The 20,291-nt window shown below is 38.9% G+C and overlaps 1 protein-coding gene across 2 annotated transcripts in view; it reads left to right on the forward strand.

The window, feature by feature from the left end:
• Nucleotides 1–7,726, forward strand: part of LOC139170317 (gamma-aminobutyric acid receptor subunit alpha-4-like) — a 216,793-nt gene extending 209,067 nt beyond the window's left edge. The window contains exon 9 of one of the 2 annotated variants that reach the window (XM_070757342.1): nucleotides 7,193–7,726. In XM_070757342.1, the coding sequence (XP_070613443.1) occupies nucleotides 7,193–7,726 (534 nt within the window). The remainder of the gene's footprint in view (nucleotides 1–7,192) is intronic. The other variant, XM_070757343.1, reaches the window with a different exon arrangement.
• Nucleotides 7,727–20,291: the final 12,565 nt, after the last annotated feature.

Here is a 20,291-nt window from a genome sequence, read left to right on the forward strand (position 1 = left end):
CTGATATGCCATTCTTCTTATACTTCTATTATCCTTTCCATGTATTCCATATTCCGCATTGCATTCTTTTATAATCTTTAATCTGATTTATAACTGTTGCCTGACACCTTAGTAAACAGAGACTTTCTCATCACTTGGGGAATGTGAGGGTGGGCCATGTCATGAGTCGTTACTTTCTTGGATAATGCCAGGCCTTACACTAACAATGGTTGAAAATCATACAAAACTAAAACTGGTGTGTGTGCGTGTGTGTGTGTGTGTCATGTGTGCGTGCATGTATTTGTTTTCATAGGTCTAGGTATGTAGGTCTTGGCTACACACACACACATACACACACACATTCTTTTTTTCTTTTTTTTTCTTTTTCTTTTGAACCTGGCAGACTGCTCAAGTTCAAATCCCGATAAAAGTATGGTTAGCTGATGACAGCAAAATAGCTTGAAATAGATCTATACTAGTCTTCCTTCCTTTTCATTATCAGCAAAAATATGTCTGTGCATATGTGTGTGTGTGTGTGCGAGCGCGCACGCATTTGTGTGTATATACAAACACACACCAAATATACACTTCAAAAGTTGTCTAATATCACTATAACCAATCCTCATAATAATAAGAAATTAATAATAATATAGATTTTATTTAATAACAAGTCATAACCAATCCATAAATATATAAACAATGAAAAGGACATGACATATCCTCATTTTCCACTGATCTAATACCATATATTGTTCCAATAGTATGTAGCAACTTTCAACTCAGTATTTACATAAAATATTCTTAATTCAAATTTATTTAATTTAACATGCACTTTCTTTTAACCAAAAAGATAGAACAAGATTTAACCCCCTCCCCAATAGGTTTTACACTTAACATTTAACAGATGTTAACAATTAACAGAGTTATTTCTAGGTTGAATCTCTCCTTGATCAGTTTCTATCCATTATTCCTTGTCTGTCGTTCAGGTGCTTTGGAGAATAGCTTTACCCTGTCCTCACTGTGGCAGCCCCTCAACTATTGGAACACTGCTATCATGTCTCCCCTGGTCCTTCTCTTTGCTAGACTGTCCATGTCCTGTTTCTGCAACCACTCTTCATATGTTTTAGTTTCCAGTCCACTGGTCATTCTGGTCATTCTGGTTGCTCTGCACTTTTTTTTATAATCTCAAAATCTATTTTAAGAGTAAAGCGCTGGTTTGTACACTCTTGACCGGGTATAATGCCACACAACACTCCCAAAATGTTGTTCTATGTGACTTTAACCTTTCAAGTAAAATTCTGCTAAACACCTACCCAACACTTAAACATCCCTGTACTTTTTTAAATTCAAATTTGCTTCTTTTCCCATTGCCTATGATAAGCATACCAATCTTCCAATCAGCAGATTTCAAACATACATTAAAAAATTTACACAACTAATCCATGAGCCGTCCACATCCTTATTTTTTAATATTTTTCCAGTTACAGCATGTATAATCTATTTTCAACATTCTTTTATTTTACTTTAATCATTCCTTGTTCTCTCTTTCTCTGTATACAAGTTACAGAACATCTTTCATCCACATATTTTGTATCAGTTATTCTGCAGTTATAAGCATTTTTTAAGTTCAGTCTCTTCACTTCATTTCCCCAAGCAGCTCTTTCAATAGTTCTCATTAGCATAATTATACATGCTTCTTTTTTCAATCTTTTATTTCTTTTAATGCCATTTTATTTATTTTATTTTATTTTATTTATATTTACCATTCCCCCTATCCAGGGTGGGCTACTGCCTGGACGGGGGGGAGGCGCAGTGGGATTGCAAAAATGGAGCTCCACCCCAGAACACCCAATTTGCACCAAAAGATCTTGAAAGAAAATGCATAAACCATGCCCACAGTGTGGTAGTAAAAATTTTGGTAGCCCTTCACTGCCCCTATCCCCCCATAGCTCTTTTCCTATCCATACTGCTTTTTTTCCTCTCTCACCCTGAATCCTACCCCAAGAACCTGTGTTCTACCCTGAGAACCTGAGACCCATTTGAACATCCCAATTTTTCTTTAATATAACATATAAGCTGTAGAATTCAATTGAAAGACAAACTGTTTTTATCTTTGTTTTTCAATTGAAAATTGCTGTGTCCTCATGCTCAAAATCTACCTAGCAACTAGGAACTATTTTCCTATTGGCTGTAGTCTGACAGTTTAGCCAGCGGGAAAGTTACAGCCCCACCATTGGCTGACCATTTTGACAGCTGCTTTATAAATAATGGCTTGACAGAAAGTTGCGTGTTGTTGGTTACTGTCTTGTTTCATTGACAGCTGTTCTTATTAAAGGGGTTTCATTCCGAAATCATCTCATCTCAGTTCCTGATCCTGTTGTTCTCCCAAGTAAGTTCACTGGTGATGAAAATGGGATTCTGAAGAGACAGACTGAGCTGATCACTCAAATCAGGCTGATTTTGCCTTGTTCAAGATTAACACCTCCATGACAATTAAGCTAAATATTCCTTACCTGTCTGTCCTTCTCTGACATCATTCACCCTTTTTCAACTGGCAACCAAAACCTGGGATAAATACCTAGACTGTTTTGAGTGTTTCCTCCAGGTGAATAACTACATGGAGCTGTCCAATGACAGAAAGCGTACCCATTTTCTAAACTCTTGTGGGCCACAAATTTTCACCACAGCTAGAGAATTGGTGGCCTAAAGCCCACTATTCACCAGCTCCTTCTCATATTTTGCAGCATTTTACATTCCAGCAGAAATTACAATGTATGGGAGAAACCATAAACCAATATATGGTTTCCCTCAGGACAGCTGCCATCCATTGTGAATTCCACAACCTCAAGAATTCCTTATTGGAGCAGCTGGTGTATGGTATGGGGGACTTGCAGCTGCAATGTTACCTCTTGCCTAGAAAAGACTATCTACGAGGTGTGTGCTTCTAAAATGTCTGAAAGGTCAATGGCCAAAATGTACCAGACTCTGTCAGCGGTCACCTCAGAACAAACTGGCTGTCCACCATGATGACATTGTGTCCAATGACCACACAGATGATCAGGATGAAGTGAGCTGGCCCATGTTACAAAGATACAAACGGACAGACAGCAAAACATTCATGATACCTTGTTGCAGTTGCAGTGAAAATCACCTCATCTGACGCCAATGCGGTAGAAAGGGACAGTTGGCTAAGGTCTGCCAGTCTGCCACTCTATAAGACATATGTTCATTCAGAAGACCAAACTTCAAAAGCAACTTTATCAACTCCAGAGAAGAATTCTCCAGAGACTACAACCCTGCAATGTCAATCAGCCACAGTTCCTCAGACTCCAGCAAGAATTTTTGTCTCACAGTGCAGCTTCAGGGTTCTCCCTATTAGATGGAATTGGACACAGGCTCCTCTAAGTCCATTATAGCCTGATTCACCCTTAAAACCTTAAAATGTGCAAGAACAATCTCAGAGATTATCAGGGAAATTCCATCCCTATATTAGGTAGGGGCAAATTCCTTGTTGAGAAAGGCTCCTTTAAAGGTAATCTTCCCTGGCTTTTCCAGCAGGCCTGGGGCCATTAACCAAATGAGATACTATCTAAATCGAGGCATGCGAGATATTGATAGATATATATGGCTTTTACTAGGGTTTGTAATTATTTTTTCAATTGTTCTTTTGACTTTGTTTTTATTTGTTGTAAGCTGCCCAGAGACCTTGAGGATTGATTCCAGACTCTTGGGCTCAGCAGCACCAGAATCCATTCCACCAGCGCAGATGACCTCAAGGCCTTGACCTCAGAATTTGCATGGTCTTTGATGGACAACTAGATAAATATACAGGCACTTCCATATTTCTTAACTTAGATCTCAAGGTGGCCTCTATCAGACTCAAATACAGGAGGGTGCCTTTTGCACTCCATCCCAAGGTGGACAAAGAGCTTTATAAGTTGATTTCCCAGGGAATACTAGAACCCGCAGATCATTTCAAATGGGAGACACCCATTGTATGGGTGTCTCATTAAGCCACATGACTCTAACCACATCTGCTGATTTTAAATTCACTATCAATTGTGCCTTACAAGCTCATCCTTACCCATCTTCTGCACTCATTAGGCTCCGGCACCATTTTTTCAAAATTGGATATGGCTCAAGCCTTTCAGCAGCTCTCTATGGATGAACCTACAGCTGTTGCCCAAACTATAGTAACTCACAGAGGTGCTTTTAAATGCAGTTGCCTTCAGTTTGACATAAGTGTGGTTCCGTGTATTTTTCAAAGCCTCATGGAACATTTGCTTCATGGCATTCCTGGAATCATCCCTTACTTTGATGACATACTAATATCAGCCACCTCTCTCACTCAGCTTTTTGATCACCTGTGGCTGGTTCTCAGGCAGATTGGGGTCCCTAAAGTTGAATTTAACAAGGGCCGGCCACTTGAGTGGAATGCTATAGTCTCCTGAATGGATTCAAAGTACAGTGGTACCTCTACTTAAGAACGCCTCTACTTAAGAACTTTTCTAGATAAGAACTGGGTGTTCAAGGTTTTTTGCCTCGAACCCGAGCCTGAAAAAATTCCCAGGAAATTTGAGAGTGGCATGAAGGCTCGGCCAGTTTCCTGCCATTTCCTCTTTAATCCTGGCCATCTTGGGCTTTTCTGGACTGCCAGAGGAGCCTTTTGGTGGTGTTTAAAGAGGCTTTGACAGTCTAGAGTGAACAAAGCATTTTCCTTTCTCTGAGCGCTTGGAGAGAGAATAAACCTCTGCCAATACCCAGAGAAAAGAAATGCTCCTTTTGCTCTGGGCAGCGACTGACCTACTCCTCTTCTTCCTCTTCCTCCTTCCACCTGAAATTTTGAGCTTTCATTTCTTTCCTAATGGGTTTGCACGCATTATTTACTTTTACGTTGATTCCTATGGGAAAAATTGCTTCTACTTACAAACTTTTCTACTTAAGAACCTGGTCACGGAGCAAATTAAGTTCGTAAGTAGAGGTACCATTGTAATTTGTTATATATATAATTCTTTTGTTTGAGTGTTTGGTTTTGGAAATTAATTTAGTTCTTTCAAAATCAATTTCATGTCCTGTTGTTTTGAGATGTTGGGAAAGGGAGGAAATTTTTTCTTCTTTTCTCACCGCGTTCTTGTATTCTGCAATGCCTGCATTTATTCTCCTATGAGTTTGTCCAATATATGTGGCTAGACAGATTTTGCATGGTACTTCATAGACTCCTTGGTTTTCTAGCTGGATCTTGTTTTGGGGGTTTCTTAAGATGCTGCTATTTTTGGTCAGTGCCAAAGGCTGTCTTGATACTGTTTTTGTGGAGAATTTTGGAATTAATTTCCAAAACCAAACACTCCAAAAAAAGAATAATTATGAAAGCCATTGAAATAGAGAAACACCCCCACAACATGAATAAATGTGATGACACCTCCCACATACCTGACATCTGGAAACTAGCCCTAATCAACAAATGAATCCCAGCCATGAAAACTGACACCAGACCCATAATACACAGAAAGTCACCACCAATCACCCTCATCAGACCCAAACCCACTCCACAGGCAAAATACATTCACCACCTAGAAGCCAATCCACAGCAGTGCCTCCAACTGCTGCACTCTCCTCTGACACACACACAAAACAAACTGACACACGCCATAAACACACAGCCAAACCACAAACTTGCAGCCAAACCAAAACCCAGAATGTTACACCACAGACATAAATTACAAAATAACTGACTAGTCTGCAAGCATCAAACTGCAACAACTACTATGTCACTCCTAATCTGCAAACATCAACTAATCTGCATACATCAACTGCATCAATTACTCAAGATGTTACCCCACCAACTAATCAGGATGTTTCAACACAGCCAACCAACCCACTTGCAGCAGCTGAGCCAGCACTCTACACCCACCCACCAATATTTATAAAGGGACGACAGCTCAGTCCATGCTTTGTTCACCTGAGTACAAAGCTGAAAGTACCAGCCTGAAGATGACGAGTGGGATTTCATCGAAATGTCACCAGGATTCTATCAACCTTACATGGAAAAAGACCCGAATATGCCAAGACCTACATACCTATACCCGTGAAAATCTACAAACACACACACACACACACTTTAAAAAATCAGACTAAGACAAATTACTTTAGAATTCTTTCCATCTTTAATATAAATATAAATAGAATTTATGTACATACCCACACGCACACGCACACTATAGAATTTATATATATACCCACACACATGTAAAGTAATTTTAAAGTAATTTGTCTTGGTCTGATTTTTTTAATCTCAAAAACCTGACATTTTAATAGTGTAACATGTAAAGTTTATATATTCACTGTAATTGTTTGCTTGATGTATATAGATTTAATTTTTTTATTATAAATCTCTATTTGTGATAAGGTGACTTACAAACTTTTAAGAAATAAATTAATTATCATAATAAAATAGGCCTGGAAAACAAAAAGACATGGGGTTTTTGCCCTTATGTAGTAAAAGGAAGAGATTTGATGACCAGTAAAAAACCAGGAAATTGATCCCTTGTCAGTCAACAGGAGTGCTGATTTACCCCCAGCATATCAGGTACTGTACTTAGGAACCAAGGGAAACAACGGCCAATGACTTAATAGCTTGCCTTTCACACCCCAATCAACAAATAAAAAGCCACACACAATCAGGCATCCACATAAATAGTATATATAGAATGCACACATTCTGCACACATTCTGGTAGACAGAAGTTCCTTGAGGATGCACTCCAGCAGAAGTCTAAAAGCTCAGAAGACTAACCCTCTGGTCCTAGTGACCGATCAGATTGGATTTGATAAGCAGTAGGTTTACATTAAACAGCTAAATGCTATTTCTAAGTTATCAAAATTATGCCCCCTTTTTTGGCTATTAAAAAATATTGTCAGACTTAAGGGATATTGCCTAGGAAACAGACCAGAGAAAGAGGAGTCCCCAAAGGACTTATCAGAGGAAGAAATTTAGGAAGGCCCTGCCCTAATTGATTAGATGGGTATGAGTGATGATAGAAAATGTATAGTTTCTGTTCATGTAGCTTTATGATAAATTAGTATTAGCTTATATAGTTGTATTTCCTAATTGTTTACCCAGGAGAGCTGGGGGAGGGGAATCAAATTTGTTGTTTGTGGCTTCTGTGTGAATATTGATTTTCAAAATCACTGATGATGTTCTTTTAATACTGCAGTGTACAGACTCAAATTCAAATGTGAGGAAAAGAATGAAAACCATAATACAACCAGATTTGGAGACTGCCAAAAGAATTGATCCAGGAAACAATTCATTGCTTTCTTCTATATTAACTCAGGGGCCTTTGGATATTATGCCCCGATCACCTTCATCTTCAAGTCCAAACCCATTCAGCCGAATTAATATATCAGAAACACTGGCTTCTGCAAGAGCAACTCCTTCAGCTCCACCATCTACCCCAGTTTTAACAGGTTATATTGCCCAGCAGGGCACCACGGAATCCCCGTCCATTCATCATTTACTTGGATCTAGACTGGAAGAGATTCAGACTACGACAAATGTTTTGGGAGTGCCCATAAAATCCCCATGCCTCACTTCTCCTCCTGCTCCATCAGCCTGCAGCTCTGGCACCAGTAAGATAGATAAATATGCACGCATTTTGTTTCCTGTCACTTTTGGAGCATTTAACATGGTCTACTGGGTGGTTTATCTTTCCAAGGACACCATGGAAAAAACAAAAAATATAATGTAGTCCTGCTGCTATGTAGAATCTTCTCCCTTCCCCCCTCTGCAATTTATTCTAAATGTGTATGGATGCAGAGTTTCCTCTTTTAAAAGTATTTTTAAAGAAGAGTTTTAACACTGTTTTTTTTTAAACAAAAGCTCTGTGCTAATTTTCAAATTGGTGAAGAACAAGTATTCTTAGATTATCTCAGCAAAGGTTGGGGAGGCCATAGTGTCTTCCAGGTTCTCTACAAAGGGCATTTTGTATGAACAAACTACATTGTGCCATTGAAAAGAACAGAGATGGGATAGTAAAGTCAATTGTAATGCATACAGATGTGTGAGAAATGCTCTGTTTTTTCTAAATTTGTATACTGATAAGTAGATATCTATATTTTCATTACTTAACTTCACTACCCCGTTGTGGTACCTGTCACTTGCATGCTCATCCAGATCTTTTTTTACTACAGGCCTTCCTTTAACAAATATACTGGTAGCAAAATCTCAAAGCTATCTATTCAAAAGCAACCCCCCGCCCTTAAGGTCAACGAGTTTTCCAGTAAGTAAACAGAGTACTGTATCAGAATGATGACTAATTATGTGGTGTCAAGTTGTTTTGGATTCCTAGAAACCACATGGATTTTCTTCATGAATTGTGTCAAAGAAGAAGCAAAAGAATCTTAGGTGATTGTATAAGCACAAAGATTATGAATGTAATTATAAACTTCATACATGGGGATCTTTTGGAAATGAAAAGAATGATACAAAGAATATGATAGATTTTATTAAATTGTTTTATCTACTAATATATGGTTATTATGCCCATGAACAGGTTTTTTTTAAAAGAGGTAGAAAACTCCGCAAAGCATTGTTTGTTATTAGATGCTGAATATGATGTAGTCAAGGTTAGGTATTTGGAGAACATCTGCTAAATTTGAAATGTAAAAATGCTTAACTAGGATGAAACCAAATTTTGTTTTATTGAAGGGAATCACTTGGGAACTTTACTGAGTAGATAAGACTTACATTACTACATTAAGAACTTTTAAAGTGTATAAACAGCCAGCCAAAGGAACAAAACAATCTGTGATATAATGAGTTCTCCTGTCTTAAATCAGAAGCTGGATAGTCATCTGTCAGAGAAACTGTAGCGGATCTGGCACTGAGCAAAGGTTTGGAGTTGATGATCTATAGTGTATATTCCAACTATATGATTCAAGTCCTTTATGTAGACTTTGAAATATTTGCACTTCCCCAACCCAATGCTCCTCAGATCAAAGAATCAAAGAATATGCGTTGAAAGTTAGTTTGGGAGCATCTGTTCCAGCCCTTGTTGTATTCCTATAATTTTCAGTCTATAGAAAAGAGGTTGAATGTTGAAAACTGGAGGACTCAGACTAGAGAGGATCAAATGGAAGTAATATACTTAGACTTCCTTTTGTTTTTAGTTTGCAATTGCCAACATAATAAATGCTTCTCTTGCTTGCCATGCATACCTTGCTACATTTCTATTGTGATTTAGCCTGAATATAAAAATTGTGAGATCCCTGTTGCAAACTAAGTAGCCTTAGGTACATTTTAATATAAAATCAGTTAATATGTTTATCATTGTTGTGTTGGATTTGCTTCTTGTAGTTCTTTATCAAGACCCACTGCAAACATAGCATTTTCTACACAAAGATTACTGTGGTAATCTATACAGATTATTGGTCTGCCAGTAAGCTAGATCTGGGACTAAATAATTGTGATAAACACAAATGGTACAAGCTCCATTGTTTCCAGGCATTAAAAAATCCAGTCTTTCAGCCCATTTCTTTCTTTTTTTAATTATTTTTTTCCATTTTTCACAAACTTTGCATCGTTAATATACCATAATATCAAAACATTACATACTTATACATTTATTCAAAATGCCATAAACATATCATAAATTTGCACCTTTTATACTTCTATCTCCCATCTGCTTTCCTTCTATATTTCATATTATTCCTCTCCTTCTATCTCCCTCTCTTCTCTCTACCTTCTTTCTCCCTCTCTCCTTCTTACCTACTTCCCTCCTGCCCCTTTCCCCTTCCTTTTTACTTCCTCTTCCTCCCTCTTGTCCTTTCTTGAATAATTTTAATCTTAATCCATTATGTGGTTAACAGATGAGCAATCCAAAACCCTAACTTCATTCCAATATTGGTACTATTCTTAAACTTACAGCTTCCTTTTATCCATATTTAATTATATAATATTTATTTATATAATATTTATTTATTTATTTATTTACTTACTTACTTACTTACTTACTTACTTATTCATTTATTTATTCATTTATTTTTTTATTTTATTTCTATGCTGCCCTTCTCGAGATGACTCAGGGCGACGTACAACAATATATAAATGCAATAATATATATAAAGAAATCTAAATTACTTTAAAAAGAATTATACAAAATTACTAAAAATATTAGGAAAAAAACTTATATAGTCATACACATTCACCCAATTCAATCATTCATAATATCGGCCGGAGACAATTTCAACACTCATGGCCCCCATGCCGCCAGCAGAGATGGGTCTTTACGAAAAACCAGGAGGGAGAGGTCGGTATGTATCTCTGGAGGGAGTTCGTTTCAGAGGGCTAGGGCCACCACAGAGAAGGCTCTTCCCCTAGGCCCCACCAGTCAACATTGTCTGACTGACGGGACCCAAAGAAGGCCAACTCTGTGGGACCTAGTCAGTCGCTGGGATGCATGAGGCAGAAGACAGTCCCGAAGGTAATCTGGTCCTAAGCCATGTAGGGCTTTGTAAGTCATAACCAGCACTTTAAATATATACTCTTCTAGGTATATCTACTATTATCTAATGCTGCCTCCTTATTTTCCATTTTTGTCACCTGGGTCTACCATCTTTAATTTTCAAATTTCTTTCTAATTAATTTCTATTGTTTATCTTCCAAACTTATTTATTATCTCTTGTACTTCTTAATTTTAAGTCATACTCCTCCCTTTCCTCAATTTGTATCCTGCTGTTCTGTTCGGGTCTGTGAGACCCGAAATAAAAGTTTGAGACCCTGTAAAAAAATTTCCCCGCATATCTGAAACCTGAAATTTCATGGCTTTGCATCCTTTCAGGGGTTCTCTCTATGAGAATTTTTTGGGGTGGGTGGGAGGCTTCTTTCTTGCTGAAAGAAAATAGTCCCTAGAGTTCTGTTCCCGGGCCACCCTGACCCGGACCGACAATTCTTCATTTGAAGAGCTAATGTGTGGTCAACTTGAAAACCTTTTTCACTTGGAAAGTAGTCTGAACATTTCTGCACACAATGATATAAAAATTGAACTGAAAACAATTATGCATATTGGTTTATTTTGATTATAAAAGGCAGACCCCCCCTTTATTTGTGAACTTTATTTCAATTTATAGATAGTTTAGCTTGCAAAATGTGTTCAATTTTACTAATGTTGGTGTGGGATTGTTAGTTTGAACATTTCTGAACATAGGCAAAATATAAATGAACTAAAAGAAATGATGTTTATTGGTTTTTTAAAATCAGAACACCCCCCCCCCCCGGCTGCTTGCAACCATTTTCAGTTTAAATTTTTTTTAGGCTCCAAATCTGAAATATTTCTGATATTTTAGGCATTCATTTACTCAATTTAACATTGCTGATCATCATAAAAATATTGTTTGGGGGGGGCTAATTTTTTGGGGGCAAAAAAAAAATCACGTTGAGTCTGTTTCTGGTCGTATACGACCCGGACCCAAAATATTTTTTTTAGGTACTTGAATTTGGTCTTTTTGAAAACTTTTTTTCACTGGGAAACTAGTTTAAATATTTATGAATGTAATGATATGAAAATTGAACTGAAAAATTGATGCTTATATTTTTATTTTTATCAAAAAATCCCCCCTCCCCATTTTTTCAAAATTTTGTGTCAGTTTATATTTTTTAGGCTACAAATCTCTAAGGAATTTCCCCCCAAAAGTTTTGATATACTAAATTGAACATTCCTGATCATAAGAAAAATAGAAATGAACTGAAAAAAATGATGCTTATTTGTTTATTTTGGTCACAAAAGGGCCATCCCCCCTCGCCCTTGCTGTGTGCCATTATTTTCACTTTTTATATATATTTGGCTATAAATATTTGGAATATCCTTTTGAAAAACAAGTACATGATAGCCAGACAACTAATTTTATGAAAGAAATCCATTTTACTAAAAACAAGTATGTAATTTTGAAATTAACAGCATAATTTTTATATAAATTGAAATAATTGAAAACTGTGGGGGGAAGACTTTTATGAGCAAAATAAACATATAAACATCAATTTTTTTCAGTTCAATTTTCATATCATTATGTTCAGAAATGTTCAAGTTACCAATCCCACACCAACGTTAGTAAAATAGAATGCATTTTGCAAGCAAAACTATCCATAAATTGAAAACATTTTCACAAAAATGGGGGGGGGGCGCTGCACATTTTATCAGCAAAATAAACCAATAAGCATTAATTTTTTCATTTCAATTTTCATTTCAATGTGTGAAGAAATGTTCAAACTTGTTTCCAAGTGAAAAAAGCTTTCAAAAAGACCAAATATATGTACCTAAAATGAACAATTTGCGGTCCGGGAACAGAAGATTAGGGTGTGTTTTTGAGCAGAACAGCAGGGTTAAATATAGGTCTAAGAGAACAGATACAAATTAGAAAGGAGTTTGGATTGAAGTTGGATTAAAGAAAATGAAATAATTGGGAGTATGGTTATTAAAGAATTGGGAGAAAACAGTGGAGGCTAATTACAGACAGATATGGAGGAAAATGATAAAACAGATGAAGAGTTAAAAAGAGAAAGATTAAAAAGAATGGCAAAGATAAGGGCATTAAAAATGATGATAATTCCAAAGATGATGTATCTGTTTCAGGCATTGCCAGGTGTCTTACCTGGGGCAAAATTAAATGAATGGGACAGAAGGTTAAATTATTGGGTAGAAGAAGATAAAAGGCCAAAAATAAGAAAAAATGGGCTAATAGCAATTGAGAAAGATGGAGGTTGAAGCGACCCTTGCTTAGAATTGAATAGAGACGTGTTCCAAATTGAAAGACTAATGGAGCTGCAAGTATCTGAAAATAAATGGGTTAAATTGGAAAAGAGATTAATGGGATAAGGGATAGAGAGTTAATATTTACATGGTGGAATAAAAGTGATTTAGATAAATTAATAGGCCCTTTGAAAGGGACCTTAGAAATTTGGAAAAAGTGGCAGGGGAAATTAGGATTAAATAAATCAAAGCTGTCAACGTTGTATGTTATAAATAGAGACAATGAAATAAACCTAAACAAGGTAATAGGTGAGCTGAAGGGCAGGGGGATAAACAGGATAGAATAGCTATATGAGAATGATGGAAGGGTTAGTAGAAATCAAATCGAATGGTGGTTGGGCCAGCAGAGATGGTTACAAATAAATGCAATATGCACATATTTGAATGAAAGAGAAAATAAAGAAACACTACTAAGTGAAGAGACAGAATTAGAGAAAATTTTAAGAGAAAAAAAGTAATAGCAGAAAGGCTCAGGCAGGTAATATATACAGGATGTTAATGGAGGCAGATGGGTGCGTGATCCAGGGATTGTGAGAAAATATTATTTTACTGAAAGAGTAGTAGATGCTTGGAATAAACTTCCAGCAGATGTGGTTGGTAAATCCACAGTAACTGAATTTAAACATGCCTGGGATAAACATATATCCATCCTAAGATAAAATACAGGAAATAGTATAAGGGCAGACTAGATGGACCATGAGGTCTTTTTCTGCCGTCAATCTTTTATGTTTCTATGTTTCTATAAGGAGTGATGTGGGTGAATTCAGAGAAATTGAAGAAGCAGCTATAGAAAGTGCCCAAGCGGTAATAGTTTTAGGTTGGAAGGATGCAGCAAAATTGGTACTAGTACATGGTGGAACACATTCAGTTTGAAATTATGGATATAAAGATGAATATGATTAATGAAAATAAAGCGAAAGAACTGATGTGAAGATGGGACAAGGTTAGAAGTGATATGGCTAGTAGAATTTGAGACCAAGGTATAGAGAATAAACTGAAATTACTCTATAATTTGTAAATATTGTAATATTCTTGGTTTAAAATGATATGAAAAAAGTACACCCTCATTTTGGTGGAGGGGTCTGAATGAATGATGTTGGGTGGTGGGAGCATGTATCACTGCACTGTGTTTTATGTAGTCTGCATCTGTCATTATTAAAAATTAATAAAATTTGTTTTTAAAAAAGACTTAAAAGTAATAATTATTTGAATCTTATAATATTCCAATAATATCTATAATTGTCTGAATCTTTTTCAATATTAAATTAAACTTGTAACATGCAAATCTCATATTTTAAAAAATCTTATGAAAAGCGTCAAAATTTAAATCAAAGTAAGATGTAACATAAAAACCTTTTAATGAGATAATTATGTTATTTAATTGTACATAATTTTACACAAGTAATATTCTTAACATGATGAGATATAGCACAATAATTCTAAAAAAAATCTTATAACTATTGTGGTTGGATCACAACCAGCTGTTTTACTCACAGACTCTGAAGAGGAGAAACTGGGTTCATCTGAGCATCATAGGCCTGTGTGGCTATCAGAGGAGTCAGATAGTGAGGGTGAGGAAGGGATGGAGTTTGAGAGTCCTGAAGACAATATAGAACCCCTAGCTAGGGCCTGGGTCACTGTACCCTCTAAGTCACTAGGGCCTGGGTCACTGTACCCTCTAAGGCACATGGCCATAAAACAACTTCCCACACAGCCTTTTCTAAGGCCATGCAACAAGAGGCGCCGGCCGCCCTCGCCCACCGTAGATGTGTCGGTGCCAGTGCCGAGCCTCCCTGTCCCCCACCCCAGGCGCCTCTGCCCCCCTTGTGCCTCTGGCCTCCCACTGCTGCCCGCCTGATCCACTTTCTCCTCCACCACCTCTCGCCTTGGGGCGCGGCTCCTCCCACAGTGGTGGCAGCTGCGACTTCTCCTCTTCCTCATTTGGTCGCTAGCGAAGGGGCTGCAAGAGGGGCGGGGTAGGTGTTCCCGAAGCGCCCCCAGGCTATGAGAGGGTTTTCTCCAAGCGCTCCAGGAGCGCCCGCCCCACCCCTCTCGAGTCGCAGCCCCTTCACTCGGAGCACTTTCCCCGAGCGCTTCCGATACTCCTTAAAATAAGAAAAACCTTCCATGGCCTCCAGAGAAGAAAGGAAGAGAGAGAAAGAGAACAAGAGAGAGAGAGCAACAGACAGAGCGAGGTAGAAAGAAAGAGAGAGGGAGAGAGAAAGATAGAAAAAGAGAGAGAGAGAGAAAGAGAGAGAGAGAGCAACAGACAGAGCCAGATAGAAAGAAAGAGGGAGAAAATGAGAAAAAGAGAGATAGAGCAAGAGGAAGGAGAGAGAAAGAGAGAGAGAGAGAAAGAAAGAGAGAGAAGAGAGGGAGAGGGAGAGAGAGAAAGAGAAAGAAAGAGAGATGGTTTTGTTTTATTATTAATTTCTTTTAATAAAAAAGAAGGGAATTTATTTAATTATTTAGTTATTTAGTTATTTATTTAATTATTTATTAATTTACTTACTTACTTACTTACTTACTTACTTACTTACTTACTTACTTACTTACTTACTTACTTACTTACTTACTTATATTTCTATGCTACTCACACTAAACTTTTCTGCCCACACCGGAAAAAAATTAGAGGGAACATTGGCCTGGGTATGATGATGAGGGGGAGATTGTGTGTCCTATTCTAAATGAACAGATGAGAAGAATGCATGGAAGAGAAGAGCAGTTACACAGACGTAGAGGCAGGGGTTGGAAGCAGGCAGTACGGGGTGGAACACAGTTCCACTGGCGGAAATGAAGCTGTGTGTCCAGCTCCAGCTGACCATCCCTCCCCCCTCCCATTCACCTCCTCCTTAGAAAGCGGCAGGGAGACCAGCACCAGCAGGACTTGTCGGGGGCCCATTTCCTTCCCCCTCTTTTCTCAACAGCTGATTGGCACCCATTCACCTAGCTACCCAGCCTGAGGCAGGGCGTGACCCAGGAAGGAGAGTGCGGGAAACAGGAAGCAAATTGTCACCCCAGAGAACGAAACTGGGGAAGCTGTAAGTCAAGGACTTAACAGTTCACTTGAATGATGATGATTGTTCAAGCCACTCCCACCTGATCACATGGTCGGCACACCACTCCTACCTAGTCACATGACCATCAAGCCACACCTACAAAATAAGCCACACCCACAATGTGGCAGTAAAAATTTTGGCTGCCCATTACTGCATAAAGGGGAGGCTTGTGAATACTGCTGTGCACAGTGTGTATGGGGAGGAGACTGGGAGGTTCCCTTTGCAGGAAATCAATGTTTCTGGCTACAAGAGGGAAAGAGCAAGTTCAGAATCCCCCCCCCCTCAAATATTGCTGCAGTCTTGAAATAATATAGTTTTGAGTAGTCTATGAATATTTCTGCTTCAGCCAAGCTAAAAACTTTACATTACAACTTTGTTTTGGAATATTCCTTATCAGTTTAGACACTCGCTTTGAATTTAGGCAGTCTTTGCTTTAATTAGTGGTTTTCAACAACTTTGCTTGTATAATACCTTCCAGAGACCAATTAGAGCACACAGAGCCGGCCTCCTCCAGGTGTAGGTTGGCAGGGGCACATGGGAGGATCTTCTCGGCTGCTGCCCCGACTTTATGGAACCAACTCCCCCCCAGGTCCATATGGCCCCCACCCTACTGGTTTTCCATAAGGCCACAAAGACCTGGCTATGCCAGCAGACCTGGGGACCCTTCATCAACCATTAGCTTGTCTATGTGTCTAAATTGGTATGAATGACTAGTATGTCTGCTGTTGAATTGTCCTTAGTTTTAAATTAGGATTTTAGATATTAGTTCCTTTTCTTGACTTCTTTTTACTGTTGCTGTTATTGTAATTTTATATTGTTGTAAGCCACCCTGAGTCCTTCGGAATTGGGTGGCATGGAAGTCAAATTAAATAAATAAATAAATAAATAATAGACTAATATACCTCCCAACTCTGTGTCTGAGAATTAATTGGAATTTAGTAAGAACAATAACATTCAGTGATCCAAGCTATTTTGGTTTTTCACAAATTCTACTATTTATAAATTTTCTCTTTCCAACAACTTCTCTTGATTTTTCTCTTTTTCTTTCTTTTGTTCTCATACCAATATTTTTTTCCCCCAAAAAATTCCTCTCCTACCTTTTAGATATGTTATTTTTATAAATCTGTTCTCAATTCCTCCTAGTCTCTTCTCCCTATTATCCCTCTTATTTTTAAATTGTTTCCTCTGATACCAATACTTCCCTCTTGCTCTTTTCAGGTCACTGTAAATCCCAGCAAAATCATCATGTTTGTCATTTTCAATTCTCTTTTCATTTTTCTTATCACTGTAGATCCCAATGCAATCATTAATCTGTTTTCTCTTTTCTGTTCTCTTATCATCCGTAGAGTCTCCTTGATTTTAATCTTCTTCATTTTCATTTCCCATCACTGTATGTTCTAGGTATTCCTAATAATCCAACTTCATTTCTACTTCCTTTTCACATCTGGATTCTAAAAGACAGTTTTTAATGTTTTCATAGAAGTATTTTAACATCTCAATCAATTCTTCATAGATTCACGCCTCCTTGTTGTCAAATTCACAATTCACAAAATAAGCTTAAATTTATTTATTTATTTATTTTTTATTTTTTATTAGAGTTGAAAGGGACCTTGGAGGACATTGAGTCCAGCCTCCTGCACAAGCAAGATACCTACACCATCCCAGCCAAATGGCAGTCCAATTTCCTTTTGAATGTGTCAAGTGATGGGGCATTCATAACTTCTGCTGGCAGGCCACTGGTTGATCATTCTCACCATCAGAAAGTTCTTCCTTATTTCCAGGTTGAATCTCTCCTTGGTCAGCTAATTCATATAATCCCTATGTATTTCCATCCAATCCAATCTAAAATTATATTATGTTCTTTCATCAAAACAGTAAACCATCAAGCAAAATAGCAAACCACACACTGCTTTAAAATTCTTTCAGGCTTTTAGATATCTTATCAGCAATGTCAGCCTCCAGCTGTCAGCAGATCCAAAAATTTCCACAACCTGTTGCAATAATTTTTTAACCAGCATATGAGCATATGGTGGTGTCACTTCCCAAAACAGCTCTTTTTTTAAATAAGAAACTCAGTATTTTAAATCCACTTGTAACTTATAACATATTTACTACAAACTATTGTTGTTGTTTTTATTATTATTATTATTATTATTATTATTATTATTATTATTATTATTATTGGCATGTATAAGTGCACAAGTGTGCCTCCTGTCCTCTGTCCTATTGTGTCTTCTATAACTCTTTATCTTTCACTTCTCTCACTATATCTCTATCTCTTCTTCTACTACCCTTCCTATGTTTTATATCATTCCTACATCTTCTCCTCTATTTATTTTATTTATTTATTTATTAGATTTGTATGCCGCCCCTCTCCGAGGACTCAGAGAGGCTACCAACGAACAATACAGTCTACAAATCCAATGTTAAAAAGCAGAATACTTAAGAAACCCTTATTAAGGTTCCAGAGGGCCGGGGCCGCCACAGAGAAGGCTCTTCCCCTGGGTACTGCCAGAAGACATTGTTTTGTTTACAAAACCCGGCAAAGGCCGACTCGGTGGGACCTAATCGGTTGCTGGGATTCGTGCGGCAGAAGGCAGTCTCGAAGGTATTCTGGTCCAATGCCTTGTAAGGCTTTATAGGTCATAATCAACACTTTGATTTGTGACCAGAAACTGATCAGTAGCCAGTGCAGGCTGTGAAGTGTTGATGTAATATGGGCATAACGGGGGCATACAAATCTAATAAATAAAATAAATAAATACATTGCTCTCGCAGCTACATTCTGCACGATCTGGAGTTTCCGAACACTTTTCAAAGGTAGCCCCTTGTAGAGAGCATTACAGTAGTCGAGCCTTGATGTGATGAGGGCATGAGTGACTGTGAGCAGTGACTCTCGGTCCAAATAGGGCCATGACTGGTGCACCAGGCAAACCTGGGCAAACGCCCCCCTTGCCATAGCCGAAAGGTGGTGTTCTAATGTCAGCTGTGGATCGAGGAGGATGCCCAAGTTGCGGGCCCTCTCCAAGGGGGTTAATAATTGCCCCCCCTTCAGGGTAATGGATGGACAGATGGAATTGTCCTTGGGAGGCAAATCCCACAGCCACTCCGTCTTGTCAGGGTTGAGCCTAAGCCTGTTGACACCCATCCAGACCCTAACAGCCTCCAGTTACTGGCACATCACTTCTAGTGCTGCACTGACTGGACATGGGGTGGAGATGTACAACTGGATATCATCAGCGTACTGATGATACCTCACCCCATGCCCTTGGATGATCTTGCCCAGCGGTTTCATTTAGATATTGAATAGCAGGGGGGAGAGGACCAACCCCTGAAGCACCCCACAAGGGAGAGACCTAGAGGTCGACTTCTGACCCCCCCACTAACATCAACTGTGACTGACCGGAGAGGTAAGAGGAGAACCACTGTAAAACAGTGCCTCCCACTCCCAACCCCTCCAGCTGGCACAGACAGATACCATGGTCGATGGTATCGAAAGCCGCTGAGAGGTCAAGAAGCACCAGGACAGAGAATAGACCTCTGTCCCAGGCCCACCGGAGATCATCCATCAGTGTGACCAAAGCAGTTTCCGTGCTGTAGCCGGGCCTGAATCCTGACTGCTGAGGGCCTAGATAATTGGCTTCTTCCAAGGACCACTGGAGCTGGAGTGCCACCACCTTCTCAACAACCTTCCCCATAAAGGCAAGGTTGGAGACTGGGTGATAGTTGTTAAGAATGGCTGGGTCCAGGGAAGGCTTCTTGAGGAGGGGGTGCACAAGTGCCTCCTTTTAGGCAGCTGGAAAGGACCCCCCCCCCCTGAAAAGAAGCATTGGCAATCTCTGCTGGCCTATGTCACCTCTCTGCTGGCCTATGTCACCTCTCTGCTGGCCTATGTCACCTCTCTGCTGGCCAAAACTTGCCAAGACGGACATGGATCCAGTAAACAGGTGGCAGAACTCACAGCTCCAATGGCCTTGTCCACTTCATCAGGTGTCACCAGATCAAACTCCTCCCAGACAGGTGGACAAGGATGGGCACCATTCACCTTAACTAACTCGTCAGTCGACTCTGTTATCCAATCAAAATCAAGGTCCATCCGGTTCTGGGCGATTTTATCAGCAAAAAATGAGTTAAAGTCCTCAGCACTGCTCTGCAAGGGCTCCCCAACTCCCCCCTGATTAAGGAGAGAGCGAGTCACGCTAAACAAAGCAGCCAGATTCCACTGATGCAATCAGGGTGGCATGATACGCGTATCTTGCCGCCTTGAGTGCCACTTTGCAAGTCTTAATATGAGCTCTTAAAAGTGTTCGATCAGATTTGGACTTACTTTTCCTCCAGCGTTTCTATAGTCATCTCTTCTGATGTTTCAACTCCCAGAGTTCCTTGGTAAACCAAGAAGCTCTCCGGGGTCTAACGCCATGGAGAGGTTGCAACGGCACAATCCAGTCAAG

This window comes from Erythrolamprus reginae, chromosome 7 (genome assembly GCF_031021105.1).
Source record: "Erythrolamprus reginae isolate rEryReg1 chromosome 7, rEryReg1.hap1, whole genome shotgun sequence".
Classification (NCBI taxonomy): Eukaryota; Metazoa; Chordata; class Lepidosauria; order Squamata; family Dipsadidae; genus Erythrolamprus; species Erythrolamprus reginae.